The sequence below is a fragment of the Neopelma chrysocephalum genome, unplaced genomic scaffold (genome assembly GCF_003984885.1).
Source record: "Neopelma chrysocephalum unplaced genomic scaffold, ASM398488v2 Primary Assembly neopelma1_43, whole genome shotgun sequence".
NCBI lineage: Eukaryota > Metazoa > Chordata > Aves > Passeriformes > Pipridae > Neopelma > Neopelma chrysocephalum.
The window spans coordinates 22,781,488-22,807,871 of NW_020897702.1; the positions used below are offsets into that span (position 1 = coordinate 22,781,488).

Below are 26,384 nucleotides of genomic sequence, written 5' to 3' on the forward strand. Positions count from 1 at the left end.
CAACATGCTTTCTACTGAAATGTCTTCCCTAATCAGATAGCAGACAGAGCCCTCTGCTTGTGCTTGAGTCCTTGAATGTGTCTTATAAAGGACAGAGTGCAAAAGATTCTTAGGGAGGGCTGAATTTATCAGCCCAACAGAGGTGAAATTGCTGCAGCTCCTTGTTCATATATGCAACCAGCAGCAAGACTGAGCATGTTATTCCCAGTAGGCACATGCACAGTCACCCCACAGATACCCATACATACCACACAGGTCTACACAGACACACAGAGCACTCCCATGATCCCAAATGACATCAACAACTGTCAGGGCTTTGTAGCATCTAAAATGGTTCTCTTAGAAAATGCAAGTTCCTTAAAGGAATGACCTACCGTGTGATCTTACTGGTTGGAAGCAGTGAGATGACCACACAAAGTGATTTGATCTGCAGAGACTTTGATCCCTGGCCACTGGAAGAGTGACTGGCTCTTCAGACAAAATGAGGAGGAATACAAAAGGCTTGTTTGTGCTGACTGAGGAGTCACTCTTAAAGGCTTCTCCAGCATCCTGTTGCTTACAGATTAGTTCATTGAGTGCTGCCCCTTGCAAAATTACAGTAGGTAGCACAGCACGTGCATGTGGCCTGAAGCTGTATGTGGCAGTTGTTTCCTATCACCAGGAAGAAAGCCTATAAGCTTTTGTCAGATGAAATAACACACCTGAAAAATGTTTTGCACTACATAGAAATCTTGGAGTTGCGAGACCTGTCTTGGAGCTATTACTCATGCATTGTTCAAAAGGCAGAGAAAATGAGGTCTTAAGATACAAAGAGGGATCACATCACTCCATACAAGATCTCTTCTGTCTTTAAACTACCAATTCTCCTGAACAACTGGCAGAACATAAGACCATGTTAATTAGTTCTCAGGTTATCCATGAAATCATCTGGTCTTTGTAGTGTTTATGGTTTGAAGTTTCATGGTCAAGATGCCTGGCTACCTGCATGTAGGAGTCCCCTTGTCTTTCTGTTTCATTGGACCATGCAGCTGGGGAATAGTTGCTCATAGGTGCTTGTTCCAACTCAATTCTAGCTGATGCTATACAGTGAGCAGTAGGACTTTTTCCTAGCTCATGGACCAACTACAGCTTCAACCTGAGCTGATCTTGTGAAATGTTTATTGACAAGGATGATACAATCATTAAGGTTAGAAAAGACCTCTGAGATTATTGAGTCCAGCTTTTGACTGATCACCACCTTGTCAACTAGACCATGGCACTGGTCATGTTAAGTCAGTTCTTGAACACCTCCAGGGATGGTGACTCCATCACCTCCCTGGGCAGTTCAGTCCGATGTTTAACAACCCTTTCCATGAAGAAATTCCTCCTGATGTCCAATCTGAATCTCCCGTGGCACAACTTGAGGCCATTTCCTCTTGTCATGTCACTTGTTGCCTGCAAGAGGCCAACTTCCACCTTCCTATAACCTCCTTTCAGGCAGCTGTAGAGAGAGAGAAGGTCTCCCCTGAGCCTCCTTTTCTCCAGGCTAAACAACTTAGCTCTTTCAGCCCTTTGTCATAGATCTTACCCTCTAGATCCTTCACCAGCTTTGTTGTCCTTCTCTGGACACTCTCCAGCACCTCAATGACTTTCTAGAAGTGAGGGGCCCCAAACTGGATTGTTTCAGAGAAGGAAAAGCGGCAATATTTTGGGGGTATCAATCTCACTTTCCCATGATTGCAAACTAATGCTTTGATTGTCAGAGTGTGGATGTTTACAAAAGGGTAAAATGGGAGGTTTTTAAATGAGCTAGTGTGGAGGCTTGTGTATTGCTGTCATCAGAAAACAAAAAGATATGAAACCCAAATGAACTCTTTTAGCCACAGGGACCGGGAGGTTATTCAGAATCTGAATCTGAAGTGAACTGATTCTATTTTCTTTGTAATAGAATCCAAAATTTGAGATGATAGCATTTCAAAAAGGAAGCTCTCAAATATGTTTCTTTATTTTAACTCAGTTACTTTCTGACTGTTTTAAAGCCCAGGCAGTCAGTCAGCCTATGTCTCCGTAAAGTAGCAGAACAATAAGAATAAAGGAACTAGAAAAATAGTGACGACAAGAAAATTTTTCTACTGAAGGAAAAATTATTTTTACCCTTTAAAGGGCTAACTGGCACGTATTTTTGTCCTTTGTGATAAGGTGAAGTAAATGTTCATGGTTCCTTATGGTGAAGGTCTGTAACCACCAAATCTAGGAGTTGAATCAATATGGCATTTTTTTCAGGATTTTGAGCTAATTCAAAATGTCAGCAACATAATTGCTTCATAAAAAATGCCTTGTCTATAGATTGTTGGGCATTTTATTCTATGATAAATGAAATTTTTATATCAGGTGCTTAATTTAAATATAGTAATATTTAATACTACTTAGATTAACTAAAACATTAAGTAACAATACTGATTGTTTGCACTGCTCCTGCGCTATTCTTGGCCTCATCTTCTATTCTTCTTGTTACGTCGCTCTGTGGATTCTCTGGCAGGCTTCCTATTTCTGTTGTTTCTGAAGAAAGACTGATGATAGTTTTGATTGTCTTTACTAATCTTTTTTAAACTTTTTTTTTCCTTGCCCTGCCTTGCTATGTTTACACCCTTGTATATTCATCATTTAGACACAGCAGGTTTTTTTCAAGGATCTCTGTATATATTACACTTTATAGATAAACAAAAATGGTTGGTATTTCAAGTGTTTCATGGCATATGAGGTTGCAATTCTTCATTTGTCATGGGCAGGGCTAAAATATGTTCAATAAAGTTGATGTTGACAGCATAGTTAATTTACTATCAGTCTATCTGTAACAAAGACCTTTCAGGGACTGATTAGTGTGTGGCTTGCTCTTCTCAATATAACAGTGTTACAATGTTTAATATTACCTGATATTTAGTATTACAGAAAATGAGTAATATCAGAAAAATATTCCATCCATTCAACATGAAATGATACAGCATACTCTACCAAAGACACCATGAGTTGGCTGTTGCCACCAAACATCTAAGAAATACTTTCACTAGCAAACCTTGCAGATAAGGATGTGCCTTGGAAGAGTAGAAGTCTGTGTAGGCGAATTCATCCAAAATATGTAAACTCCAAGACACACATAACACTATTCAGAGATATGTTGGCTTTTTAAAACAAAATGTTTTCTCACAGTGCATTTGATAAATGTGTTTCGGGAAAGCATATCTCAGATATCAATTTCAGAGAAAATCACAGGATAGTAATTAGCCTGGGACTGTTGCTAAGTGAAATGGGAGCTGGGGCTCTGCTCCAACATCTACCTGTGTTAGATAAAGAAATCAGGCAATAGAACAGGGATTGTGGTGTGTGGGGTGTGGTGGATTGTTTGCACGTCATCTCAGGTGAAGTCACACCTTAGAAAGTACTCACAGTCCTTGCAATGCAGTGTTATGCAAATATAAAGTGGAGCCATAGAACAGAAACAAATAATTATATATTACTCACTCATCTGGAAAGTCCAAGGCTTCTCTGCTAAAAACTGCTCACATTTCTACTGAACTTCCTTTTGACAAAAAAGAAAACAGGCATGACTTAGATCAGTATTGACCAAGAATTTGAACATCTCAACTCCACATTCAGGCTATGCAGAATTCTGCACCGCAAATGAATATTCTTTGATGGTTTTATTTTCTAATTTGTGAGTAAAATAAGTGTCTAGATTCTGCACATACCAGGCATTTTGGGATTGTGTAGGGATATTTGAGATGATCTACACAACCTAATTGGGGTATTGGATGTGGATTAGTCACAACTTCATGGAAAGCTCTGTTGTCAGAGCAGTGTATGTGATAAACACTGAAATGCTCACAGAAAGTGAGTGGGATAAGTTTTGGCTGAAAAACTTCACATTGCCTTGCCGAGTGTGTGTGCCCAAAGGAAAGAGAAGAGGGCAGGTGCATCTAATATGATAAAATTGATTGGCAAATTCAACTTTATTTGAAAGAAAATTAACTTGTGGAAAAACATGTTTCAATGTAACTACAACAATTATTAGCTTGACTCATCCAGAGAAAGAATGGGGGAGTGGAGGGGTGGAAGGATGTGTATATAAAATTTCTTAATAACAGAGAGCTAATGCAGTAACTTTCTGAAGTCTGGACTGAATGGGTTGAGGACATCTTGATTTTCTGCTGTCCAAAAAGCATGTGACATGATTCTACTTTGAAAATCAAGTATACATCTGTATTTGTGTTGCTTTCATCTTGAAGCTGACACTGTTCCTCATTTCATTAAATTTTTAGCCAAACTGTGATGTTCGATTACATCTCTCCTTATGCAAATATGAAGCAGGCACACCTTAAGGTCCCCAGATGAGTTTATGACTTCCAGGATCAAGGCACCTTTGATGTGTCTTTCTTGTAACCACTGCTCAGTGTGAAGTTCATTGTCTCTCCATGTTAAATGCCAATCTTTGTGCTTCTAGATGATCAATCCCCTCTAGCTCCTAGCTTCTTAACCATACAACTGAAAACTTCTTCTTTTTCCCTCCTACAAAAGATAACTGGAATAATTTTCCCCTTGCACTGGGATCTTAAGAGCTATCCCTGACATAGTACTGATGTGTTTTTATCACAAAATTGCTACAATACCAAGAGATCCTCTGAAATCAGTATTTTCACTAAAGTAATGAGTTCAATAGCCTTTTTTCCAGAGAAAGGTGTACTTTTCAATTGATCTGAACAAAATGTCTTCTAAAATTTCAGTTTTTCAAATGCTTTGTCTTTTTCTTTTCTGTGTCTCTTTATCTTTTTCTGTTCGATTATCAAACAACAAAGCCCTCTTATGTTCATGCTAAAAGCACACTGCACTTAAATAAAAGGTGAGCTTCCAGAGCAATTTGTACCAGGACCCTGGAATTGCTTGCTGTTTCCTTCTCCCTCTTTAATTTCTTTTTGACTGTAACTTCGTACCTGTTTAAAGCAAGAGATGGGGTTGAAGCACTTCAAAGCTGCAAATACAAACAGGTCCATGACATATTCTTAACTGTCTTCTGACATCATTACAACTAATGCAAGCAGCTTCCTTTGATATGTGACTGCCCTGTTTGCACAACAACTACCTGCCACTGAAGCATTGGCACTATAAGCTCAGGTCATTCCAGGAAGCTTTATGCTATATTTCTCACCAGTAATGCACTGGGAAAAGACTGTCACTCCAGCAGCATCCAGGGCAGTTTTCTTTGTGTCCCAATTTGGTCATCAGAAAGCTTTTGGGAAAGATGGGTAGGTAAGCTGGTTAAGCATGGGTGGTTTAGTGCATCACATATGCTGATGGAAAAAATTCCCATATGACTGAATCATTAGCTACACAGTTGCAGGAATGTATTATATCTTGAAAAGTGAAATGGATAGAATCTGGCTTTCAACAGGCACATATCTATTTGTACACCATGTTACTATATAGTCCTCATTTCAATCTCATGCCCTTTACCGCTGAAATAACTTTGGGCCCACTCTGCATTGCCCAGTATCTTTTTCAGTACCCCTAGCACTCTTTTGTGTTCCTAATTACTCCTACATTATACTCAGCTTCCTCTTCGCATTCATCACCCGTTTAGCTGAGGAAGACAAATGGGAAGTGAAATTGCCTGTTACATCCCTGAGGTTACAGTTACACACTGCTGTTGATTGGCTACCTTATTTTGTTTCAGGTTGGCTTTTTTTTCCATTTCCTTATTAAGAGTGTCAATGCAGTGCCCAATTACCATAGATTATTTCGTTTCCTTGGTAGTATTACCAATATTTTAGCCAACGCATCAAGGAAATTGATTCTTCCCCTCTATTTAGCAGATGAAGTTCTGCATCCAGATTTAGCTCCCCAGTGCAAGAAAGGCATTGATGGACCAGAGGGAGTCCAGTGGAAGGTCACTGGGATGTTCCAAGACTGTAAGAAACCTACAGAAAAAGACAGTCGCATTTAATTCAGCCTGGAGAAACAAAGGTTTGTGGGGACATAATTTTAGTCTTCCACAATGTAAAGTGGGATTATAGAGAAGAAAGAGACAGATTCTTCCAAGGATTGCACAGCGAAAGGGCAAGAGAAAATGGACACAGGTTATAATATGGGAAATTCTGATTTAAGGGAAAAAATCTTCACAGTGTAGATGGTTAAGCATGGGAGCAGGTGTCCAGAGATGATGTGGACTCTCCATTCCTGAAGACATTAAAAACATGACTGCTTAGAAGGAGAGATTGGACCACATAATGTCAGGAGGTCCTATTCTGTCTGAATTATTTTGTGATTCTATACCTCAATTATTCTGAAACTTCTTCTCAGTCATATTTACTAAAAGTTCACCAACACACTTACAAGTTGTTTAATGGGGGGAACAGGAATCGGGGGGAAAAGCAGACTGACAGACAGATGAGTGAACAAATGAAGTAATGTTATCAGATTCCTTTCCTTAGAGATATTCTTGTCCTGACCACTGGCAAAAATGACAGACAACTAGCCAACACCCTTCCTTGCTTAATGTTAGTGTCTGCAGTAAGAAATCCAGATTAGAATTAGGAGTCTCCTTTAGTGCCATTCTGAATGCAGGTATAGCTGTATTCTAATTGATGCTGTATTTTTAACTGTTGAGGAGCCTATATAGACACACAACAGCACTGTGTTATGGTTATTTCTGTTACGTGACATCTATCTGCAGGAGATTGCTGCAGAATAAGGAAATACTTAGGCAATGGCAAATAGTGACAAGTTGAAACATTAAGGAACCTTCAGCCAATGACATGACAATCAAAGAGGTAAGCTTCAATGAAACAATCATATGGGCAGGAACCGGTTTGGCTTGCAATACCTCACAAAGCTATGTGAAATATGAGAGCTTTCCAAAGCTATTGTTTGAGAGTCCAAGGAGTGTGAGAACAGGCAGTAGGGAGGAAAATGAACGTATGCAAATTTTATGTAGATGTCTTTTATGAGAGTGTGATTGAATCCATGGAGGAGGAGCACTGTTTCAGGCCAATTTAAAAGCCAGAGACAAGCTGTCAACTTGAGATCAGTCTCTCTCCTTTCTTCGCAGGCAGAGATGTGGTCAAGGATTCTTCTGAGTATTCTGTCTTTGAACTGGTTTGCCATAGTGTCTTCTGAAACGTAAGTGATCATACATTCTGTGTTTTTATGATAACATATTTTATTATATTTCCCACCAGTTTATTTCTTCTGGGGCACTGCTATATAATAAACAGGCTGTTGAGAACTAGTTCCTTAAATGTGTCTGAAATGGAAGCAGATGACAGTGAAAGACGGTTTGGAATAATGCTCTCCATCATTCTATGAGGGAGACTGCTATGAAATTTAATTTGAATGACAAAAACCTAAAACTGAAGTAGACAAAGTCTGACGTGCATGGGTAAAGTGGGAAGGAGATTCAAGACTAGACTAGCAAGTAATACTAATGATCAGGATTGATATAATCAGCAGCACAGAGGGAGCATGGTGTACGAGGAGGTGCCAGAGGCCAGGTAATGCCTGGTGGTAGGGACTATGCTGAATGGCAATCCTAGCATTATTAGTATCAGTATTTATATTAGCAGTCAATGTCCTTGTCTTTATACAAACAGAAGATTTCAACCGCAATTTTCAAAAATGCACCAACATTAGAGCTTAAATCCCCTTCTCAAAAGTTCTAAATGAAAACACTGCGAAAGAGAGTTTAGCTTTCTCAGATACACTGTTAATTTTATTAATTTTATTTTTGGTCTTTGAGTTTCATGCAGCCTGAACTAAGCAAGTGAAAATAACAATAAAGGCAATATGAGCTAGCAAAGCTGTGGGAGAAAAAAAGGGAAAGGATCAGATTAGAATGAAAAGATTGTGTGATTCATGTTGTGCTACAGAAGTTAATTCAGTCATACATTATTTGGAAAGACCAGTTTGGGTAGCAAACTGATGGACAGCAGCAGAACTTTGGACAAATATAGCAAATATGAAGAAATGCTTTTCAGAGGAAGAATCTGGGGAAGGAAGGCTGTCTTAAATATAGGGAGCAGTATAAATTAAACCGTTCAATAGAAGAAAAAAACAAAGGAAAGAACACAGGGAGAAGTATGGAAACAGAGGCATGGAAACACAATAGAGCATACAGATTAGATTGAGCATTCTCTGAAATATTCTGTGAAATGGAAAAGAGGGGTCATTTCGTGTGCATTATGTGAATTGATTTACGTCAGTTCTCATCTGAGAGATATCCAGAGAAAAAGAAATTTAAAAATTGTTGCAGCAAGTAACCAGTATTTTTGTCATTGATCGCAAGAAGAAGCTAAATATCACTTCTCCTTAAGGGATGTTACAGAGGGAGGATAAATGCAGATATGCTTGTCAGGTGTTTAGTAATCAGAGATGCATAAATACATGGTATGGAAAGATTCAGTATCATGCTGGATAAGACACTCCATAGAATGATGCCAGTCTCTCAGCACAGAAAGAACTGTGAGGGGTTAAAAAGTTGGCATTTGTACTACTTTAGCATATTATTTAAAATTCATCAAAAGAAATGGAGATCCATCCACTGATTTGAGCAAGCTTCGGACCATGTCTTCCATCACACCTTTCAGTGGTGTTTTCCTCTCCTGTTTGCTCTGACTTTCCTCCATAACTGAACTCTCTGATCCGGTCTTACCTTCTTACAGACAGTATGTGCTGCTGGTCCCATCAGTTGTGCGGAGCGACTCCCCACAGACTGCTTGTGTGCAGTTCCACAACCTCACTGAGCCTCTCTCTGTGAACATTGTCCTGGAATATGGCAGTATCCGAAAGACTCTCTTTGAGGAATCCGTGACAAAGAATGATTTCAAGTGTGGTGAATTCAAGGTATTTTCTCTTTTGAAACTACTGAAGAGGGTGTAGAAGCTGGAAATACTTCTGATTGTGACTCTCCTTGTCAATGAGAGAAAGAATATGAAGTGCAAAAAAAAAGATAAACTGCTGGAAAGACTCATAAAATAGAAAAAAGAAAGACATATGGACTGTAGGAGCAAGGTAGAAAAAGACTTTCCATTTCCATTCACAGAGTGAACAGAAAAAAGCTTTAGATTGTCATGACAGGTGCATGCTCCATTTGGGACTGTCTAAGGGTCAAGCTGGAGAACCCAAATGGGTGATGCTCATTCCCTTTCCTGTGATTCTGCAAGATCTGTGCAGATAAGACAAAAAAGTCCCAAGGTTAGGTCTTCCAGAATGCAGCAGGAGAAAACACTTCAAAATTGAGGTATATGGCTGCAGCAACCTGCATGTAAGCAGGTAGCTACATGAGCTGAGGAAATGCACAGGACAGAGAATAGCTACAAACCTTAGTATCTGGTGACAGGTTATGGGACTTCCACAGCAGAAATTATCTCACTGCCATGATAGGGCTTCTCATGACTTTGTATAAAGTATTTTTGACTCAATTGACTGTCAGTATCTTACTCAATAGCCCTGGGCATCAGGGAACATCAACATATCTCATTTATCACTTTTCCTCTGGGGTTTTGTTCCTCTCCAGGTCCCACCAGCTACTTCTGATCCTGTGGCATTCATTTCCTTCTCTGCCAAAGGCACCACAATTGACTTAGCTGAGAGAAGATCAGTGGCGATTCAGAATGTGGATAATGCTGTCTTCATCCAGACGGACAAACCCATCTACAAACCAGGGCAAACAGGTGGATGATGAGTTTGAGTCAGCTAGAGAAGTGAGAAATTGAGTGCAAGGGCAGGTCTAGGACAACAAAAACTTCCTCTTGTGGAATAAAAGACCTCATCTGATGTTGAGATCACCAAAAGTTAGTGAAAAATAGAACCAATTTACAAAATTGCTACAAATTAGTAGAGTTCATGTATTTTTACTGAGTTAATTTTATTTATAGGACCTTGAGTTCTGTCAGGTTTACTTGGGGCCAGTCATATAAAAAGTATCCTTAAAAATACAGAAAATAATAAGTCAAGTTTGAAACTAATAAAATTAATATAAAAATGAATAAGCACCTCGTTTCCTGTCAACAGCTCTTTCTATTTAACTACTGATCTATTACAAAGTGCTGATTCCATCACAGTTTTTAAATGACAGTACTAGCTGTAGTGTAGTTAGCTGTTCTCTCTAGCATAATTATAATTCCATGCTGCACAGACTTTACTCTTAGAATAAAGACAAATTCTTCCTTCTCTATGAGTTTTATATTGAACTGGTTTGTATATACTGTTTTTTAGGAAATGCTCCAAAGAACAGAGTCCTTCAAGAAGGATTGAAGGCAGAATAGAGTAATTGTATTTACTATAGAGGTTACTTTAGTCCCAGTGGGTCATAATTAAAGACATTTCAGCTGACATTTACTTTGGTTTTCTTTTTTCACTGGCTAAGATAATCAAATCCTTTCTAGTTCTCTGGGGACTCTTTAGTTCTCCCAAAAAGCCTGGGTAAACTTTGTTTTAGTTGTATATTCAAAGTGATTTATCACTACCAATAAAGCAAATGACAGAAGCATCTGGATGTGGCAGTTGGGGATATGGTTTAGGGGTGATTATGGTGGTGCTAGGTTCATGGTTGGACGAGACAACCTTTGAAGTCTCTTCTAACCTTGACAATTCTGTGATGCCTTTTTGTTCTATGTCTTTTTCAGTGTTGTTCCGTGTGGTCACTTTGGACACCCAGTTCAGACCTGTTCAGGAGACAGTAAGTATGATTGATAGTCAAGACTTTTCAAGCACCCTCTTGAGGTACCTGTTCACTGAGACTCTATCACTTAGAAATTGAATAAGAAGGGCATGGCATAGGCCTCCTGATATTTTTTGAGAACTGTTTTAAACTCCTTAGGTTCACACTCCATCCTTTCCCTGCCTTTAGAGAGGGCAAAGGGTCTGAAAGCACTTCTGGAAATCTCTCACAGTACACAGGTTTTGTAGTCACTTTACCTGGCCCAGGTATGTAGAAAAAAAATTGATGTTTTTGTAGAAAAGATAAATTCCAAAACAGTTATCCTTTTAAAATTACAGACATGCGTTCCAAATTATTTGCTTTGCCCAGTTTTCTCTATCCAGAGAAAGCCATTCAGAGCCTTCTTTATGTTTTAGCATTTCTCAACTTCCACAGTGAACTTCTTGATGTTTTGATAATTTTTTTCTCTTCTTTTTTTCCTCCTCCAGTATCCAAGAATCATCATTGAGGTAAGAGATGCCACAAGTTGCTTTGGAGAGAATGCTTCATCATTCCCCATACAGTCAATAGCTGAGGGAGTCTCATCCAGAGCACTCTTTTAAAAGTCGGTGGACTTGGAGTTGAACAGTGGCAGTATCCATTATCAAGCACTAGAGGAGAAAAAGTCAGCACAACTGGAGCTGTTAGAAACAGCATGAGATTGTTGCTGTGTCTGTCATTAGAATTCAAACAAGAGTGTTCAGTCCAGTCTTACTTTGGTAGGACTACAGTACATGGGGTGGTGAAATAGCCTCATTCTCATACAGGCATAAGAATAATAACTTTCTGCCATGTTCTGCTAGGAACAGGCTAACAATTAATCAGTCTGCTGCCACTTTTCAGCATCACTAGATCTCAAAGTGCTTTCTGAAGGTGGCCAGCATAATATTCTTGTTTCACAGAAGGAGTTGAGTCAGAAAGATTTATGCTGGAAGAGTTACGAAAAAGCAACCAGTGTCCCAGTCAGGGAGTATTTCTGGATGATCTGAGATCATCTGCCAGTTTAGCTGATTCACAGTTAAACTTAGGGTTGTTTAATCCAGAAGTGGAGATGGAAAATTAATGGGAAGTCAGAGCACATGTAACCAGCCCTGAATCACATTCAACCTGTGATGCACTTAGCCAATAAATCGGGAGACAACACTTGAAAGAAGGCGAGAAGACAAGAAACAGGGTGATAAAGGCTTGGCTATATCTCTTTCTTCTCCTCTCCAGGATGCAGAGCAAAACAAGATCTTCCAGTGGTTGGAGGTAGCATCTAAGCATGGAATTGTCCAGCTCTCCTTTCCACTAATCCCAGAGCCTATTCTGGGGTCCTACGACATCACTGTGGAGACAAAGTCAGGTGAAAAAGAGTATCACTCCTTCAGAGTGGAGGAATATGGTAAGCAAAGGCTTACAAACTACCCTGTGCTAGCAATAAGGCTGACTGTACCTAAATCAGACAAGATCTACTAGTGCAGAGTTTAAGTCCTTTGAATTCTCCACCTCATGTCTGGAAAAGAAAGATATGGAGAGAACTGGGCGGACAAAATGAAGGCAGAAGGGCATTTCATTTTCAAAAGAAATCTGAGAAAGGCAGTATTTCTCAGTGATTAAATTAGAAGTCTGATTCCTCTCTGGGCTTGGCACAAAGTTACTGTGTGACTCTGGGATCCACATCCTATCACTCAAGCCTTACAGTCCCCATCCGTTCAGAGGCAAAATGAAAATCAGGCCTGTCCACTTTTGTGGATGCCATCACTACATGAAGAGCACTATGCAGTAGAAATCTGAAGATACCTATAAAACAGTTTACAGGACAGGTACCAGCTTGTTACTGGGGGAGGGTGGATAGCCAGTGGAAGTGCAAGATAGAAAGCAGTGGGTAGTGTGGGTGCCAAAGCCCTTATAATGATTCTGGAATCGACCATATCAGGGAGTTGCTAAAATCACTTTGATCTTACAAGTTTTCTCATCTTACAGTGGCTGGTTTTCCTTACTAGTCCCCAGAGAAAGCTTGGACAACTCCCAGTTGTGTGGTTTTTTTTAATAAGGGCATTAAAGCAGCTTTCCTGTTTACCCTCCAGAGTGCTTTCACACCTTCCAATCTCCTGTGCACAGGTGCACAAGAAAAAGGCCTTTTCCAGATATGTTGCCAGTATTGCTGGTGACCTGGGATAAAAAATAAGCTGAAGAGAGACAGTGTCAGTGATCTTTAATATTCCACTCAATCTGTTGCATTTCTCCTTCACTGGGGCTGGATTGCATAATAACTTTTGTTCTCCAGGGCTTAAGTAGCATTACTCCCACCCTTTTCTTTAAGAAAAGAGATTAAAGTGATTTATCACAGTTTTTACCGTGTCTATTATAGTTATTAGTATGATTATTATTTAATTTTAAAGAAGTTATTCCTCTTACCACTGAAGGTTATTTTTTCTACTATATTTTCTACTGTAATATCCTACAGTTCCTAGTTAGACTCTTCTTTAAACCATTTCCTCTCCCTTGTTGGTGAAACTGTCTTTGGCAACAGTTTTTTTGCTGTCCTACATACATACACACCCCTGCCTGTGGCATGCAATTGCTGATTAGTCATATTCATATTGCATTCTCAGTGCTGCCAAAATTTACAGTGACAACGGCTGGGCCAAAGAGGATTTCTTTCTTTGATGAAGAAGTCAGTGTGAACATTTGTGCTTTGTAAGTATCTGAAGACAACACGTTTGTGCACAACAAACTTAGGATAGAGGATAGTGTGGTGTGCTGGCAAACACAGATTCTGCTGCCAATTCAGAGCATGGATTAGAGCAATTCCTTTAGCTATGACTTCTGTGATGTAAAATACGATAAATCCTCTCCTGCTGCATAGCAGAATAAAAACCGAAAGGGTTTGTCTGTGTCTAAATCAAACATTACACCCTTGTTAGCTGTTGTTTTTTATTAATACAGAAAAGGAGAGTCTACCATTAAAATTGCTGGCTGTGACACTGCCAAAGTGCAGGGTGCTATGAGCTAACAGGGTGAATAGGGATCTTTCTGCAATATGACCTGCTTTGTGCAAGGCATTAGTGAGAAATAGCAAGCAGCAGGGAATGACATTCCAACCCTGAGTGAAGCACAGCTTTCCAGCTTCAGACCTTGAAGAATGACTATGCAAAGACAACAGCAAAGCAGGCTTTTTTTAACAAGATGTCAAAAACAGCCTAAAAATAGTAGAAGGGACTTCTGCTAGGGCTAGCAGGCCGTAATTCCCAGCTGATCTTCTATCTGTGGTCTGGGCAATCTTGAGGGGTTTAGAATTTGCACTGCTGTGCAATTTTTGCAGGTTTCATGCTAAATCCACATAGTTAAATTCTTGTGTCTCTTCTTCTCCTAGGTACACTTATGGCCAACCAGTACAAGGGAATGCCCAAATCAATGTGTGTCAGCAGCACTTTTATGGTCCACGGTGTGAACAAAACCAGAAGAAAACCTGTGAAGCTGTCACTGGACTGGTATGATACATGACAAGTCCGTTCTTTCCAGTCAGCTTTCCTACCTAACATGTAGCAGAGTATTTGATGGCCTCATTCATTCCCAGGGGAACACCAGAGAGACAATCTCAGAGATGTGTTTTTTCTCACCATCTCACAGGGAATGCTGAAAGACCATGAATGTATCTTTTACCAATGACTTCATCAGAAGACTTTGATTTTCCCCTCAGAAAGAGTCAGTAGGAAGGAGGGCAACATGAAACTGTAAACTTGTGATCATTCCTAAAATATCAGAGCTGTGTTCTTACCAAATCTAATCAGCAGACCTCTATTGGGAGTCTTTGAGGACACTCAAACAAATTATTAATTTCTCCACTAGCTCAGATGTGGTCATAGAACACAGGCATCATGCAAGATGGGTTTAAAAAGGAGCATGACCATAGAGAAGACTAGGGGAGATAAGGAGAGAAGTTTCCATGTGCTGGAGTAAATGGTATTGAAACAGTGATCTGAGAAGGGAGCTGGGGAGTGAGAAATATAAGGTAGGAGGGGAGTTCTTCAAAGTCCCACTAATACAGATTTAGGAGCAATTTTCCAAACCTTGAGAAAAATGGTGTTTCCCCTTTTGCTGCTTTTTCAGCTGGGGAAGGATGGCTGCCTCAACACTGTCATCTCCATCAAAAAGTTCCAGCTGTACCGCAGCTATGCCAGGATGTATGCCAGCCTCAACATAGAAAGCATCGTCACTGAAAATGGGACAGGTAAAACCAAATGCAGGTTGGGAGTAGATGATTAAAGCTAATAAATGGAAATTCCTGAGAGGAATCCCCTGAATCACAATCTGTCTGGCAAATAATGAACAATCATCATTTTCTTTGTGTAGCTCTCCCTCCTGAGCATCACCCCTCCATATAGCTTATCAAAAGGAATAGCTTTCTTCCCATGACTGATTTCTGTTTCCTCTTCTTTATACTGGGTGTGTCTCACAGGTATCCAGATGAAGGGCCATGACTACATTACAGTCAACAATGAAAATGACGAAGTGCTGTTCAAGAATATGGATTCTTATTACAAGAGGGGAATTCCTTACTATGGAGAAGTGAGTGCATAAGAGGATACATTTAGACCAAAACTCTCTGAGGTCCAGCATGGTGATCTCCATGTTACCCCATTTATGGCTGTCCTCTAACTCTGTGCTGTCAGCTTGCCATGATAGTGCCAGATAACAGGGACTTCATAGTTCCCTTGTTACATTAAATATTCCTTGAAAAAAAATAAAATTATATCATACCTGAAGTGTTAGGGTCTCACTTCTACCATAGTCAAAGGATGCCTAAAAGGCAACTAAGTGAAAGGTCATATGAGTGGGGAAGAGGAGTGTTCAAGAAAATGCTTCAGCAATAGTTATGCCTAAACTGAAGGTAGAATTTACCCTGTGTTGCATCACACAATCCCAGGGATGTTTACTTAAAGCAGTAGAGGTATTGGAGCGCATTCTGACTTCTTAGCGACCTACACATGAAGGATAAACTCAAGCACAAAAAGGAAGATGACCTGTACAGCATCATCCAGACATGCAATGGGGACAGTGGGTATGCACAGATGCATAGGAGCTGAAAGACGCTGCTATGTTCCACAGGTTACCTGTGGCCATGAAGTCATCTGGTTGCTTTATGTTTGTTAAACATTGTTCTTCAAAGAATATTCCTCCTCCCTCTGTAGCATATATTTTCTTCTACACTGATGGGAATTGCCTGTCTTTGCCTGTCACAGAACTGCTCCCTCAAAATATTGAGGAGTGTTTGCCTCTTCAATACATTTCACTCTTGATTTCTACTCCCTGCAATTGTCCTCAGTGGTTAAGTGAGCATCCTCTAGTAAGCAGAGTATTTCTTTGTTGTTGTTGTTAGGTTTGGATTTTTTCTGAATCCCTTGTTTGTTTGTTTTTTGTTCAGATCACTGTGACAAATGTGAATGGTGAGCCTGTTGCCAACAAGACTGTCCTGCTGGAGCTCAATGAAGAATATCTGGCCAACTATACCACTAACAAAAATGGCACTGCTGCTTTTTCCATTGACACGTCCAACCTCTTTGATCCCAGTTTTAAGCTGACAGTAAGTAAATACAGGCTACAGTCTAATTCATGAAGAAAATACTTTGTTGGAGAGAGGGATTAGAAGCAAAACCTGCAACCCGTGTGAAACTAATATGAGAAAACACCAGAAACTCCAGTGTCTGAGAAGAGGCTGTCTGTACCCCAGCCATGTTTTTGGGTTGTAGTGGTCTTCAGCACCTCCCTGCTTTTCTCTCCCACCGGAAGCTCTTTCTGCCTCCATCTTCCTTCTCTTCATTCTCTGTGCTAGAGAACTTTCCTCAGAGACTACACTGCCTTCTCCATCCAGCCTGGATGCACACCAACATCTTTTTACAGCTGCTGCCTGCTTCCCTGCATTTCTGCTCTCAGAAACTCATGCCTGTTGCCATCACGTGGTCTTCTTGTGTTGTCATGCCTTTGCTCTGGTATGATGGGAAGAGCTAAGAAAAAGCAAATTGTTTGAGAACGGTGCCATTCTAATTCACAGTAAATCCTAGCAGTTCCCTCAACTGGTTCCAAGCCTGAAAGAATCTGAAATAACCTTCCTACTGCAATAGGCTGCTCTGCACTGGTGAAACACAAATTTTTCACGCCAGCTCTTGCTCTTGGCTTAAATAGCCCCACAAAAACAACTTCCCAACAGAGTATTTTAGAGGGAAGGTGCCTTTGCCTCTCACCTGCCTCGCATTTTTTTATTTTCCACACTGTTGATTTTCCATGTATGATTCTTCTATTTCACAGGTCAGACAGGCACCAGATGACTGTGCAGACTTTATCTGGGGGAGTCATAATGAGCCCCAAGCCTCATTCTTTGTCCGGCGTTTCTACTCACGGACCAACAGCTTTTTGAGAATTGAGCCAGTGCCAGAGAAGCTCAGCTGTGGCCAGCAGCGAACAATCAACATTCACTACGTCCTGAACAGAGAGGGCTACAGCAATGCCACACACACAAACTTCTACTATGTCGTGAGTGCTAATGTGACTCCCAAAACATCTCTTTTCTTTCACCTTCTCTTGAACACCATGTAAGGCAGAAATCTCCCAACCAGACAGTGGTTACAGACCATGGCTCAACCTCAAGGCCTTTGAGACTTGTCAGAACACCACTCAAAATCAATGATTTCATTGTGGAAAGGAGGAGGTGCTTTTGCTCTAGTTTCATGAGATTTTTTTTTTTATGCCCAGGTGATGACAAAAGGAAAAATTACTCTCAGTGGCCAGAAGCAAGTCAGCATTTCTGGTGGTAAGTTCCAGACCATATTACTACTCATACTTCAGAGCATCATTCTGAACACCAGAACAGAGTAAGTTTTGTAAGAAGTGATGAAAGCAAAGAACTGTAGCTAAATCGGGTGCTAGTTCCTAAATCCCACAGCCTGTTTCCACACACAGTATCATTTGCTTTTGCTGCAGCATCTAGCCAATCCTCCATAGCATAATCAAATTTATCTTGTTAATTGAAACATGAAAATTTTGTTGTGATCAAACACATGGAATGTAACATCCATTTGTTTTATTTCTTACCAAGGAGTATTTATAGTTATTCTGTAACATCCTAGTCTTCACCAATTAGAATAATAAAACTTTTTAAAGTTTGAAATAATAAGTGTTCCATTTGACAGGGATATTTAGCAGTTAACTCTCAAAATTCATTGCACTTTCAGAAGTCTCCAAATACCTACAAATGACAGTAATCCTATCCTTCATTCTTTCATTGTTTAAAATAACTTTTCTTGCAGAACCTGGCCTATTTCCAGTCTTGAGGAGGTAGCTTAAGTAAGCCTCACTCCACATACAGGACTGGTTTCATATTTACCATCTTTGGTCTTAAGCTTAACTTCCTGTCCATGCACTAGTAGTTTTCATCCATGTAGACAAGAACTTCATATTTCTTAGTGTTAAGAGAACTGCCCTTTAAATCGGGAGACTGGTCTATTTTCTCTGGTGTAGAAAGTACCAGGTTTGAGACTGAAAGGCAATATTGTGCTCTTCTCATAACAATCATGCATAGATTTCCATGTTCAACTTCTTTTCAGTTTAGACCCCTCTCTGCAAAGCACCTTGGTCTCAGAATCCCCTGTATCTGTTGTCTTGCTAATGGGAGCTGTTCCTCAGCCACTGAGAGATGAATCTTCCAATATCCAATTTCCCCGGGTTTTATAGGTGTTAGCAGGTTATGAAGAAATATGTGGTCCTTCCACCAAAGCTGAGGTTTGCATAATCTCTTTTGCTGGCTTGTCTTCCTCTGTCCATCTTCCTTCTACAGCTTCCAGAGGTATATTCTCCATCACACTGACTGTCACTGAGAAGCTTGCCCCCAGCGCCAGACTGCTGCTCTATACAGTGCATCCCCATGGAGAGATAGTGGCTGACAGCTCTTGGATACACAGTGATGTATGCTTCAAAAACAAGGTGAAAAACTTTACTTTCTTAGTAAGGGAGATATATATATATATACATATATAAGCTGCCTCTTTGCTGAGAGAGCAGTTAGGAAATTACTTCATGAAGAGCCCTGCACAAGGGATGGCCTTTAGGAATGGAAAAGGTGCAGATGGGGCTGGAATCGTGAGAAGCTGTCCCTGGAATTGACACATATGGTCAAACTCAGACAATAGAGTGGGGAGAGGGAGGTGGCTAGGGGATTACAGAGGTGGGGAATTTTTACAAACAGGGATTCAGAAGGGCCATCTAGCGGTAGGAGCTTTGCTCCACAGGGAATAGAATGAGTGCTGTTGAAAAGTGAGATTTAGATCTATATGCCAATCTAATTCTCGTGCTTTCCATGTAATTGTCTTGTATTTATTAATTTCCAGGTCCAGCTCAAGTTCTCTGAGAAGAAGGGTCTTCCAGGCTCTAAAGTTGGACTCCACCTTGAAGCTGCTGCCAACTCCTTCTGTGCCCTGCGAGCAATTCAGAGTGTCCTGCATCAGTCTGGGCATGAGTTTTCTGCTGAGAGTGTAAGCCACATCCACAGTCCTGTGTTCTTTTGAGCTAGGAACATCCAGAATAACATCCAGAGTTCCCACCTGTGATCTCTTTGCTGCTGACTGTATTTTTATTTTATCTTTGCAAAGAAAATATCTGTGATTAAAGAAATGTCTAAGGCAGTTGTACATGTCAAAGACAGAAATTGATAGCAGCACATTGCTTTTGGAAAGCATGACAGTGTAACACGTATCCCAAGAACATGCCTAGTGTAAATCCTTGACAGAATATTTCCTCACTGTGGAGTGATTATGTCAAAATTGAATTTTTATGGCTCAAATAGGCCTTGGGCCAAGAACAAAATGGTAGATGTCATCCAGTATAATGTAAAACTCCAGTCTCCTCTTGGCTTAACTCAGGAGTGTATCTCTATGCTTTTTGCTCAAGTTCACTCCACAAAGCCATTTCAATTCAGAAGGAGGACAGTACAGTCCAGTCATTCTTGTGTTATCACCAGCCAAATTGCTTACTCCTCTCTAGGTAGGCATCAGTAGGCAAGCACACCAAAATTGACAGGATTGCTCAGGGACCACCACAGGCTTAGAATATATGTGATTTTGCACCTACCTGAGACCCTCCTTATGTTTACACTCATCATTCTCACTTCCTAGGTGTACTACCAACTTAGCGTGAGGGATTTATATGGCTATTACTACAATGGGCTCAACCTTGAAGATGTCAAGCCAGAGCAGTGCACCCCAACCAAAACCATCTTTTTTGATGGCTTGTACTTTGAACCTGTGAATGTCAGTCGTGATGGCGATGTCTACAGCCTTTTCAAGGTATGTGGTTTCTGTGGCTCTTTAAGTGGGAGGTGTTCCAGAAGAATTCATGTACACTAGCATTCAACTTTCTCAGGTTCTTACTGCTAAGAGAAGGCAGCTGATGCCCGAAACAGCCTAAAGTCTCCAATCATCCAGTTTCTGCTTTCTTATCCCCATCATTTACTCAGGAGGACTGAAAATCACTACTAGATACATTCACTGGGATCCTGCCTGTGCTTCTCAGTAGACATGTCTTATAGACATTTCCTAAGCAGGACCACGGCCTTGGCTCATGACTTCAGGCATTCCTTCTAAAGATTTGTGTCCCTGATTCAGGCCACTTGGTTCCTGATATGTTTGATTCCATCTCCCACTGGTCCCATGGCCTAGGACATAAGGCTAACATCAGACCAATTATTACTGCTCTTTACAGAACACATAAAAAATGCACAGAAGGTTGGAGAGGTAGAGTTGTGACAGTCAGGGCTGAAAGAATGGGATGGGATGTGATGAGGGAGGAGAGAGATGAGGTAAGGTAACCAGTGATATGCACTGGTAGCTAGTGTGTCCCCTGAGTGATTTGACAGATTCTTTCACATTTAGGATATGGGTCTGAAAGTCTTCACCAACTCTGTGCTACGGAAGCCAGTTCTGTGCAATGAAGAAAAATTAGATGTGGAAGATTACCCTCACCTTTATGGTGCCCACGCCAATGCCAAGGTCTCAGGTAAAAGAAGGTTAATTCTGTATCTTCAGTCTCAGCCTACCTGGTCTTCAAAACTGTTGCCTGTATAAAATAACAGCCAGTATGCTGGGGTTTTTTTGGGGGAAAAAGTCTATGTGTTCCGGTTTGCATCTAGTAATCTCTTTCTGACAGTCCTTGCAGTAGAGTAAATTCTCTCTCGCTTAGGTGCACAGTGCATGTAGAAAAGACATGGAGTACTGGGATGCTGCTTCTTTCATAAACTGATATTAGTTTTCCAGGGTTTTTCAGGTCAGAACCTTTCATCAAATCATAATTCAATTATGTATTTAAAACGAAATGTCAATTCAGAAACATAATGGCAATTCCCAATGTCAAGACTTCACACAGCACTTAGCACACTTAGCACATAGTTTCCAAAGCCTTTATAGGACAGCAAGAATTATGATTATCTTTCTTCAAGTCAGATTGCTCAGCAAAAGAGCAAAAGTAGCGAAATAGGTTGCTACAGGGGAAAGTATTATTCAATACTAGGAAAAAGTTCTTCCTTATGAGCATTGTGGTTCACTAGAAGGTGTTCTCTGGGAGATTCTGGAGTCTCCATCACTGCGAATCTTAAAAACTGAGCTGGACAAGGCCCTTAAGCAACCTGATCTGCCTTTGAAGCTAGTCCTGCTTCAAGAAGATTGGACTAGAGAACTACAGGGATTGTTCCCAACCTAGATTTCCTTCAATGATTCTGTGGTTCTGTGATTCTAGGTCCAGCAGAATGAGAAAGTATTGTTATTTCCATGATACAGCCATGAAATCTGAGGTACCTCCATACTAAATTAGTTTTCAGACATCACAAGTGAGTCCATGGAAAACTGGAGAGAGGATCTTTGTTCCTGAAATCAAACCTGTAGTATGATTATAAGAACAAAAGTAGTTTTCCAATGGACTTGAGAGTCAGCTCTGGTTTTAACTACTGAATGGGGTAAAAATTAATAAATTTTCAGGAAGGTTTGTAAAGCATTATAAACTTTGATGGCAATATTGGTCACTGTTGCCCATTTGCAAATCAGCGAGCTACTGGTAGAGGATGCCTTTCTAACTGGATGATGAGACCTTTCAGTACGAAATGAAGTGAAATGTCTTGTGAAATAGCTAATTTTTCTAGGTTTTTCCCCATGGGAAAAGAGAATAGGTAAGAAATTGTTGTTTACCGTACCCTTGATCTGTTAGAATTTCCTTTTTTTGATGGGAAAAAGAATGAAAAAAAGCTTAAACAGAACACTTGGTGTTCATTTTTATGGTGTCAAGCATGTCTGACCAAAGTTTAGATTCTTGTGTTCTGACCTCTCTAATATTATACTTTAACCATAACCCCACTTCTAGATGAGTCAAGGATTATTGGGGGTGGTGTTAGCATTGTTCGAAAATTCTTCCCTGAGACCTGGATTTGGGATCTGGTTCACACTGAGTGAGTATGTTCATCTTCATTGCTTTCCTCCTGTGTGAATTTTTGAGTTGATTCATGTAGCTAAAATGGATTCTGTGAAGAAACTATGGAACATATGTTTGCTTTGTAGATGTGGGCCTACTTTTCCCATGTTGATCAATGACCACTGAACTCCCAACCTTGTACACAGTGACAAACCTACTTGAACTATGAATGACAAATATTCTGTGCTCTGTCCCTCATCTTTCTGTTGGGGAGAAATAAGGCCTAAGAGTAACATAAAAGTGTTTGTTAAGGAGAGAGCAGGAGCGAAACTTGTTATTTTTCAACCAATTTTTAATTCAGCAGCAGAAAACTTGGGTTATTTTGTTTTTCTTTCAGGCAATCACAGCATCTGGAATGAGAATATCTCCATCTTAACTGCCTACAGGCACTTGTCTAGAACATTAGTCTAAATTTATTGTCTCTAATCTGTGTGTTTGGGCATTCTGGTTTTTCAACAAATGATATTTCTAAATTTAAAAAGTTGAGTATTTGAGTGCTTTTTAACATGTAGTTCACCAGCACCTTGATCTTTACTTCAAGAATTATAATTTTTTTAAAAAATATGGAGAAGTATCTTGCAGAAAGTGAGATGAAAACAGAAGTACTAACTCCAGCAGAAAGCCTATTCTATTATTTGTCTTGAAAAATTCCTAAGATCATTGCCCATTCCATTCTTTTTATTCTCTTCAGTTCTAGAGGAGAGGTCAATGCCATTTACACCATTCCTGACACCATCACAGAATGGAAAGCTAGTGCTTTCTGTGTGCAGGATGATGCTGGATTGGGCATCACCTCACCTGTTTCACTGACAGCATTCCAACCATTCTTTGTGGATCTCACCTTGCCATACTCTGTTATTCGAGGGGAAAAATTTAATTTAATAGCCAACGTCTTCAACTACCTCAACAAGTGTGTCCAGGTATATCAAGTTCCTTTTTACTTCCTATATGTTTTGCCTGTTTCCCAGAGACCCCAGAATTCCCCTGCATAATACAACAGAAATGCAGAAGTGTTTAACTTCCTCTGTATCCTCTGCCCGGTCCATTCCGTCTGTGGCTGGTCCATGGATGATAAGAACTTGCTCTTTATCCCTACATAACTTAGCTCTTCTTTTTGCTCTTGAAGGAGGAACTTGAGCAGAGGGTATGGACATGTACTTGCAAAACACAATAAATATTGAGTTATGCAACAGTCACTCAATAAGGCAACTCAGCTGATAAGCACAGACACCTTACTGTACTTCTGTCAAAAACAGACACTGACAGTGGGCAGAAAAGAGATGGGTTTGCCACTTCCTCAGAGAAATGTCTCTTCCCTCTGTTCTGGTACAATCCCACAGATGCAGATGACAAATAACTTCTTCAGCAAGTTTCTCTTGCTCTGCAGCCTAACTTTAAGGGCAGTTGATTTCATTCGTAATCTTGCTCCTTCTTTCTTCATCTCAGATCAGTGCCATACTAGCAGAGTCGAGTGACTACAAGGCAGAAATCCTTTCACCAGAGGGTAACACAGCAAGAGTGTGTGCCAATGAAAGAAAAACCTATATTTGGGCTATTAGCCCCCACAAACTCGGTAAGATTGTCTTTTCATCACCTTGATTTGTCCCTGTTTGATCTTTCTACTTCCACCCTTTAATGCAGCACCAATAATCCACAAGCAGGCTTTTCTGGACAACTCCTCCGCAAATTTAGTACTGTACTTCTGCTAAAGCTTCCTTAGATGCACTGAAGGAGCAATGAATTGTTCTGGTATTTTCTCTTTTCTGATTTTTGGTTAGTCCATTTCCTGCCCATTTTGGGACAAACTCTTCACTTGCCAGATGTATGAAACGCTGTCAGTTTTTCATGTGCATATGATCTTCCACCTAACAGTTTTGTATCTAACCAAATGTATTCAGTAAGAATATAATCTGCTAATAATTTTGGACTGGATTCTCAATGGGCAAAGAGGAAATTGCTCTTATCCAATTCTACAGCTGTGTTAGCTCACACTGCCTTAAACTCAACGTTGCCTTTTTTTAAAAAGCGGTTACAATGACTTGCATGTGTAAGTGCTCCAAGAGTTGTAACACAAATAAACTTTTAATTAGCAAAGACTTTCTGAAAATGAATCACAGATGGACCTTTTCTTGAAAGGGTTGTTTCTAAAACTCTGTATGACTGAATTATTTCAAACTTGCTTGGAAAGTTGCAAAGTTACAGTGAGATGAAAACTGGATATGCATAATAATACTGCAAAGCTGAAAAAAAGAAGGCTACTGTCTCACCCCGATAACTCTGATAATTACACATTTTGCTCCAAGTAAAAAGCTCCTTTGGATTTCCAGTATGCAATGATATCAGAGGTGAGAGATCAACTGTGCAACTTCAGGGTTGGTCCTCAGTGCTGCTGCAGCACTGAGGCTGCTCCTCAGTGTTGTCCCTCAGTTAATAAATTCCATCTGAAGGAAAGAGGCACAACTAAAGCATAACAGAGCTATAACCAAATTGTTGCAACACTGCTCTAGGCCAGAAAAAGCTCAGCAAAAGGCTAAGAAGAGGTGGAAACTGGTAGTGAGAACTGTCCATTTTTTGGCCAGGATCACTCCTATTTTTTAACTCATACTATGACCCAGGCAACTTCTCCTTGCCACTAGTGGACAGATGCGGAGCCTTCATGCAAGTTGTTTCTGCTGAACTGTCTTTAAAGAAAATACATTTCTCAGAAGTTCATTAGCCTAGAAAAGGCAGTGAAAACCAGGGGTAATTGTAGACATTTGAAGATAACTTCCTTTTCTTGCACTGGTGCGTGGCTTTCCAGGTGAGGTGAAATTCGTGATTACAGCTGAGGCCAAACTGAATACCAGAGGTACTGAAAACAGCACATCTTCAGAAGAGGAAACAATTTACAGGGACACCTTGATTCAAACCCTACTTGTTGAGGTATGGTAGGAGATCTGCATGTGCTTTCTGCCTCATGGAAATTGTAATTCCTATCTATAGCTGTGGGCTAGAAGCAGTCATCTAGTGTAAGCAGGTAAGGCATCTGATGCAGATGGAGCTGTGTACAGTAGGGTTCTCCTTATGAAAATGAGACTGAAAAATCACAGTGGTGAGTGTCATCCACTGTCCTCCTTCCACTGTCTCCTTCTTGGGAACATGAGCACACATACCCTGACAACCCATGGATGTCAGTAGAGATGTTGCCAGAAGGGAGGAGATTCCATACCCGCTTTTAAATACCCTTAGCCTGTGACTTGCAAACTAGGGAGGGGGTTGGAGGGAAGACATAAAATGAAAAGGATCTGTCTTGAGCATCATAAAGCAACAGCTACATAGGATTAGTTGGACAGAGTCTCTCTCAGAGGCTGGAAATGCCTATTTTATAACTGCTTTTTAAGAAGGAAGGTGCTCTGGACAGGATTTTGGATAAGAGAGAGAGAGTCATGGACCAAGAGATAGCGTAATGGAGATAGGGCAGGACTGGGTACAAGCAGTACACTGTTTGGATAGTCACATTCGCATATTGATTCACATCCTTGAATTGTTGTGGTTTCATGGTAATTTTCTACACTTTCCTTCCTCTTCCTGACCACTTCCCTGCAATCAAACAGCCTGAAGGTGTTAAAAAGGAGTTGACGCAGAGCTCCCTCATCTGTGCAAAAGGTAAGGCGAGTTCATTCATTCATTCAGTTATTTATTCATTCATTCATTCCAGGGAGTCAGTGGAACTACTTCACTGTCTTGTAGATCTTGTCTCACAAAACCAGAGACCCTTCCAGGAGAGGAAAGAGGTTCTCAGGGTCATGGTGCTAGGCTAAAATTCAGGGTTTTCAGAGATTCCTTTGACTTTTTGGGCAAGTCTCTGTGGCATTTTCTTTACCAAGACTGTAGATTCTAAAAGTCATTGTGATTATGCTTAAGAAGTGAAGACTTCTGGAAAAAACCCATGGGTTTAACAATTCTTGTTGTTACCTTTTCTCATCAGGCATAAAGATTTCTGAACCAGTGCCTCTCAGCTTGCCAAGAAACCTAGTGCAGGGATCAGCCAGAGCTTATTTTTCTGTCATTGGTAAGTTTAATACTAAGAATAAAAGTGAATGGCACTCCTCTTGTGCTGCACCAAGTGCTATCATGTATACACATGCAAACTTAATGTAAAGTTGAGGAAGTAATTAATCTTGATTTC

General features: G+C 40.3%; 1 protein-coding gene across 1 annotated transcript in view; it reads left to right on the forward strand.

Moving 5' to 3' along the window:
• Window positions 1–7,084: 7,084 nt before the first annotated feature.
• LOC113964864 (ovostatin-like) overlaps window positions 7,085–26,384 on the forward strand; it is a 29,938-nt gene continuing 10,638 nt past the window's right edge. Inside the window, exons 1-23 of the mRNA XM_027677622.1 lie at window positions 7,085–7,149; window positions 8,688–8,868; window positions 9,542–9,698; window positions 10,653–10,705; window positions 11,176–11,196; window positions 11,942–12,110; window positions 13,324–13,408; window positions 14,085–14,202; window positions 14,822–14,942; window positions 15,171–15,280; window positions 16,137–16,295; window positions 17,018–17,242; window positions 17,462–17,519; window positions 18,543–18,688; window positions 19,093–19,236; window positions 19,876–20,046; window positions 20,632–20,755; window positions 22,109–22,193; window positions 22,908–23,136; window positions 23,663–23,789; window positions 25,017–25,138; window positions 25,810–25,861; window positions 26,184–26,267. Coding sequence (XP_027533423.1) covers window positions 7,085–7,149; window positions 8,688–8,868; window positions 9,542–9,698; window positions 10,653–10,705; window positions 11,176–11,196; window positions 11,942–12,110; window positions 13,324–13,408; window positions 14,085–14,202; window positions 14,822–14,942; window positions 15,171–15,280; window positions 16,137–16,295; window positions 17,018–17,242; window positions 17,462–17,519; window positions 18,543–18,688; window positions 19,093–19,236; window positions 19,876–20,046; window positions 20,632–20,755; window positions 22,109–22,193; window positions 22,908–23,136; window positions 23,663–23,789; window positions 25,017–25,138; window positions 25,810–25,861; window positions 26,184–26,267 — 2,806 coding nt within the window. The remainder of the gene's footprint in view (window positions 7,150–8,687; window positions 8,869–9,541; window positions 9,699–10,652; window positions 10,706–11,175; window positions 11,197–11,941; window positions 12,111–13,323; window positions 13,409–14,084; window positions 14,203–14,821; window positions 14,943–15,170; window positions 15,281–16,136; window positions 16,296–17,017; window positions 17,243–17,461; window positions 17,520–18,542; window positions 18,689–19,092; window positions 19,237–19,875; window positions 20,047–20,631; window positions 20,756–22,108; window positions 22,194–22,907; window positions 23,137–23,662; window positions 23,790–25,016; window positions 25,139–25,809; window positions 25,862–26,183; window positions 26,268–26,384) is intronic.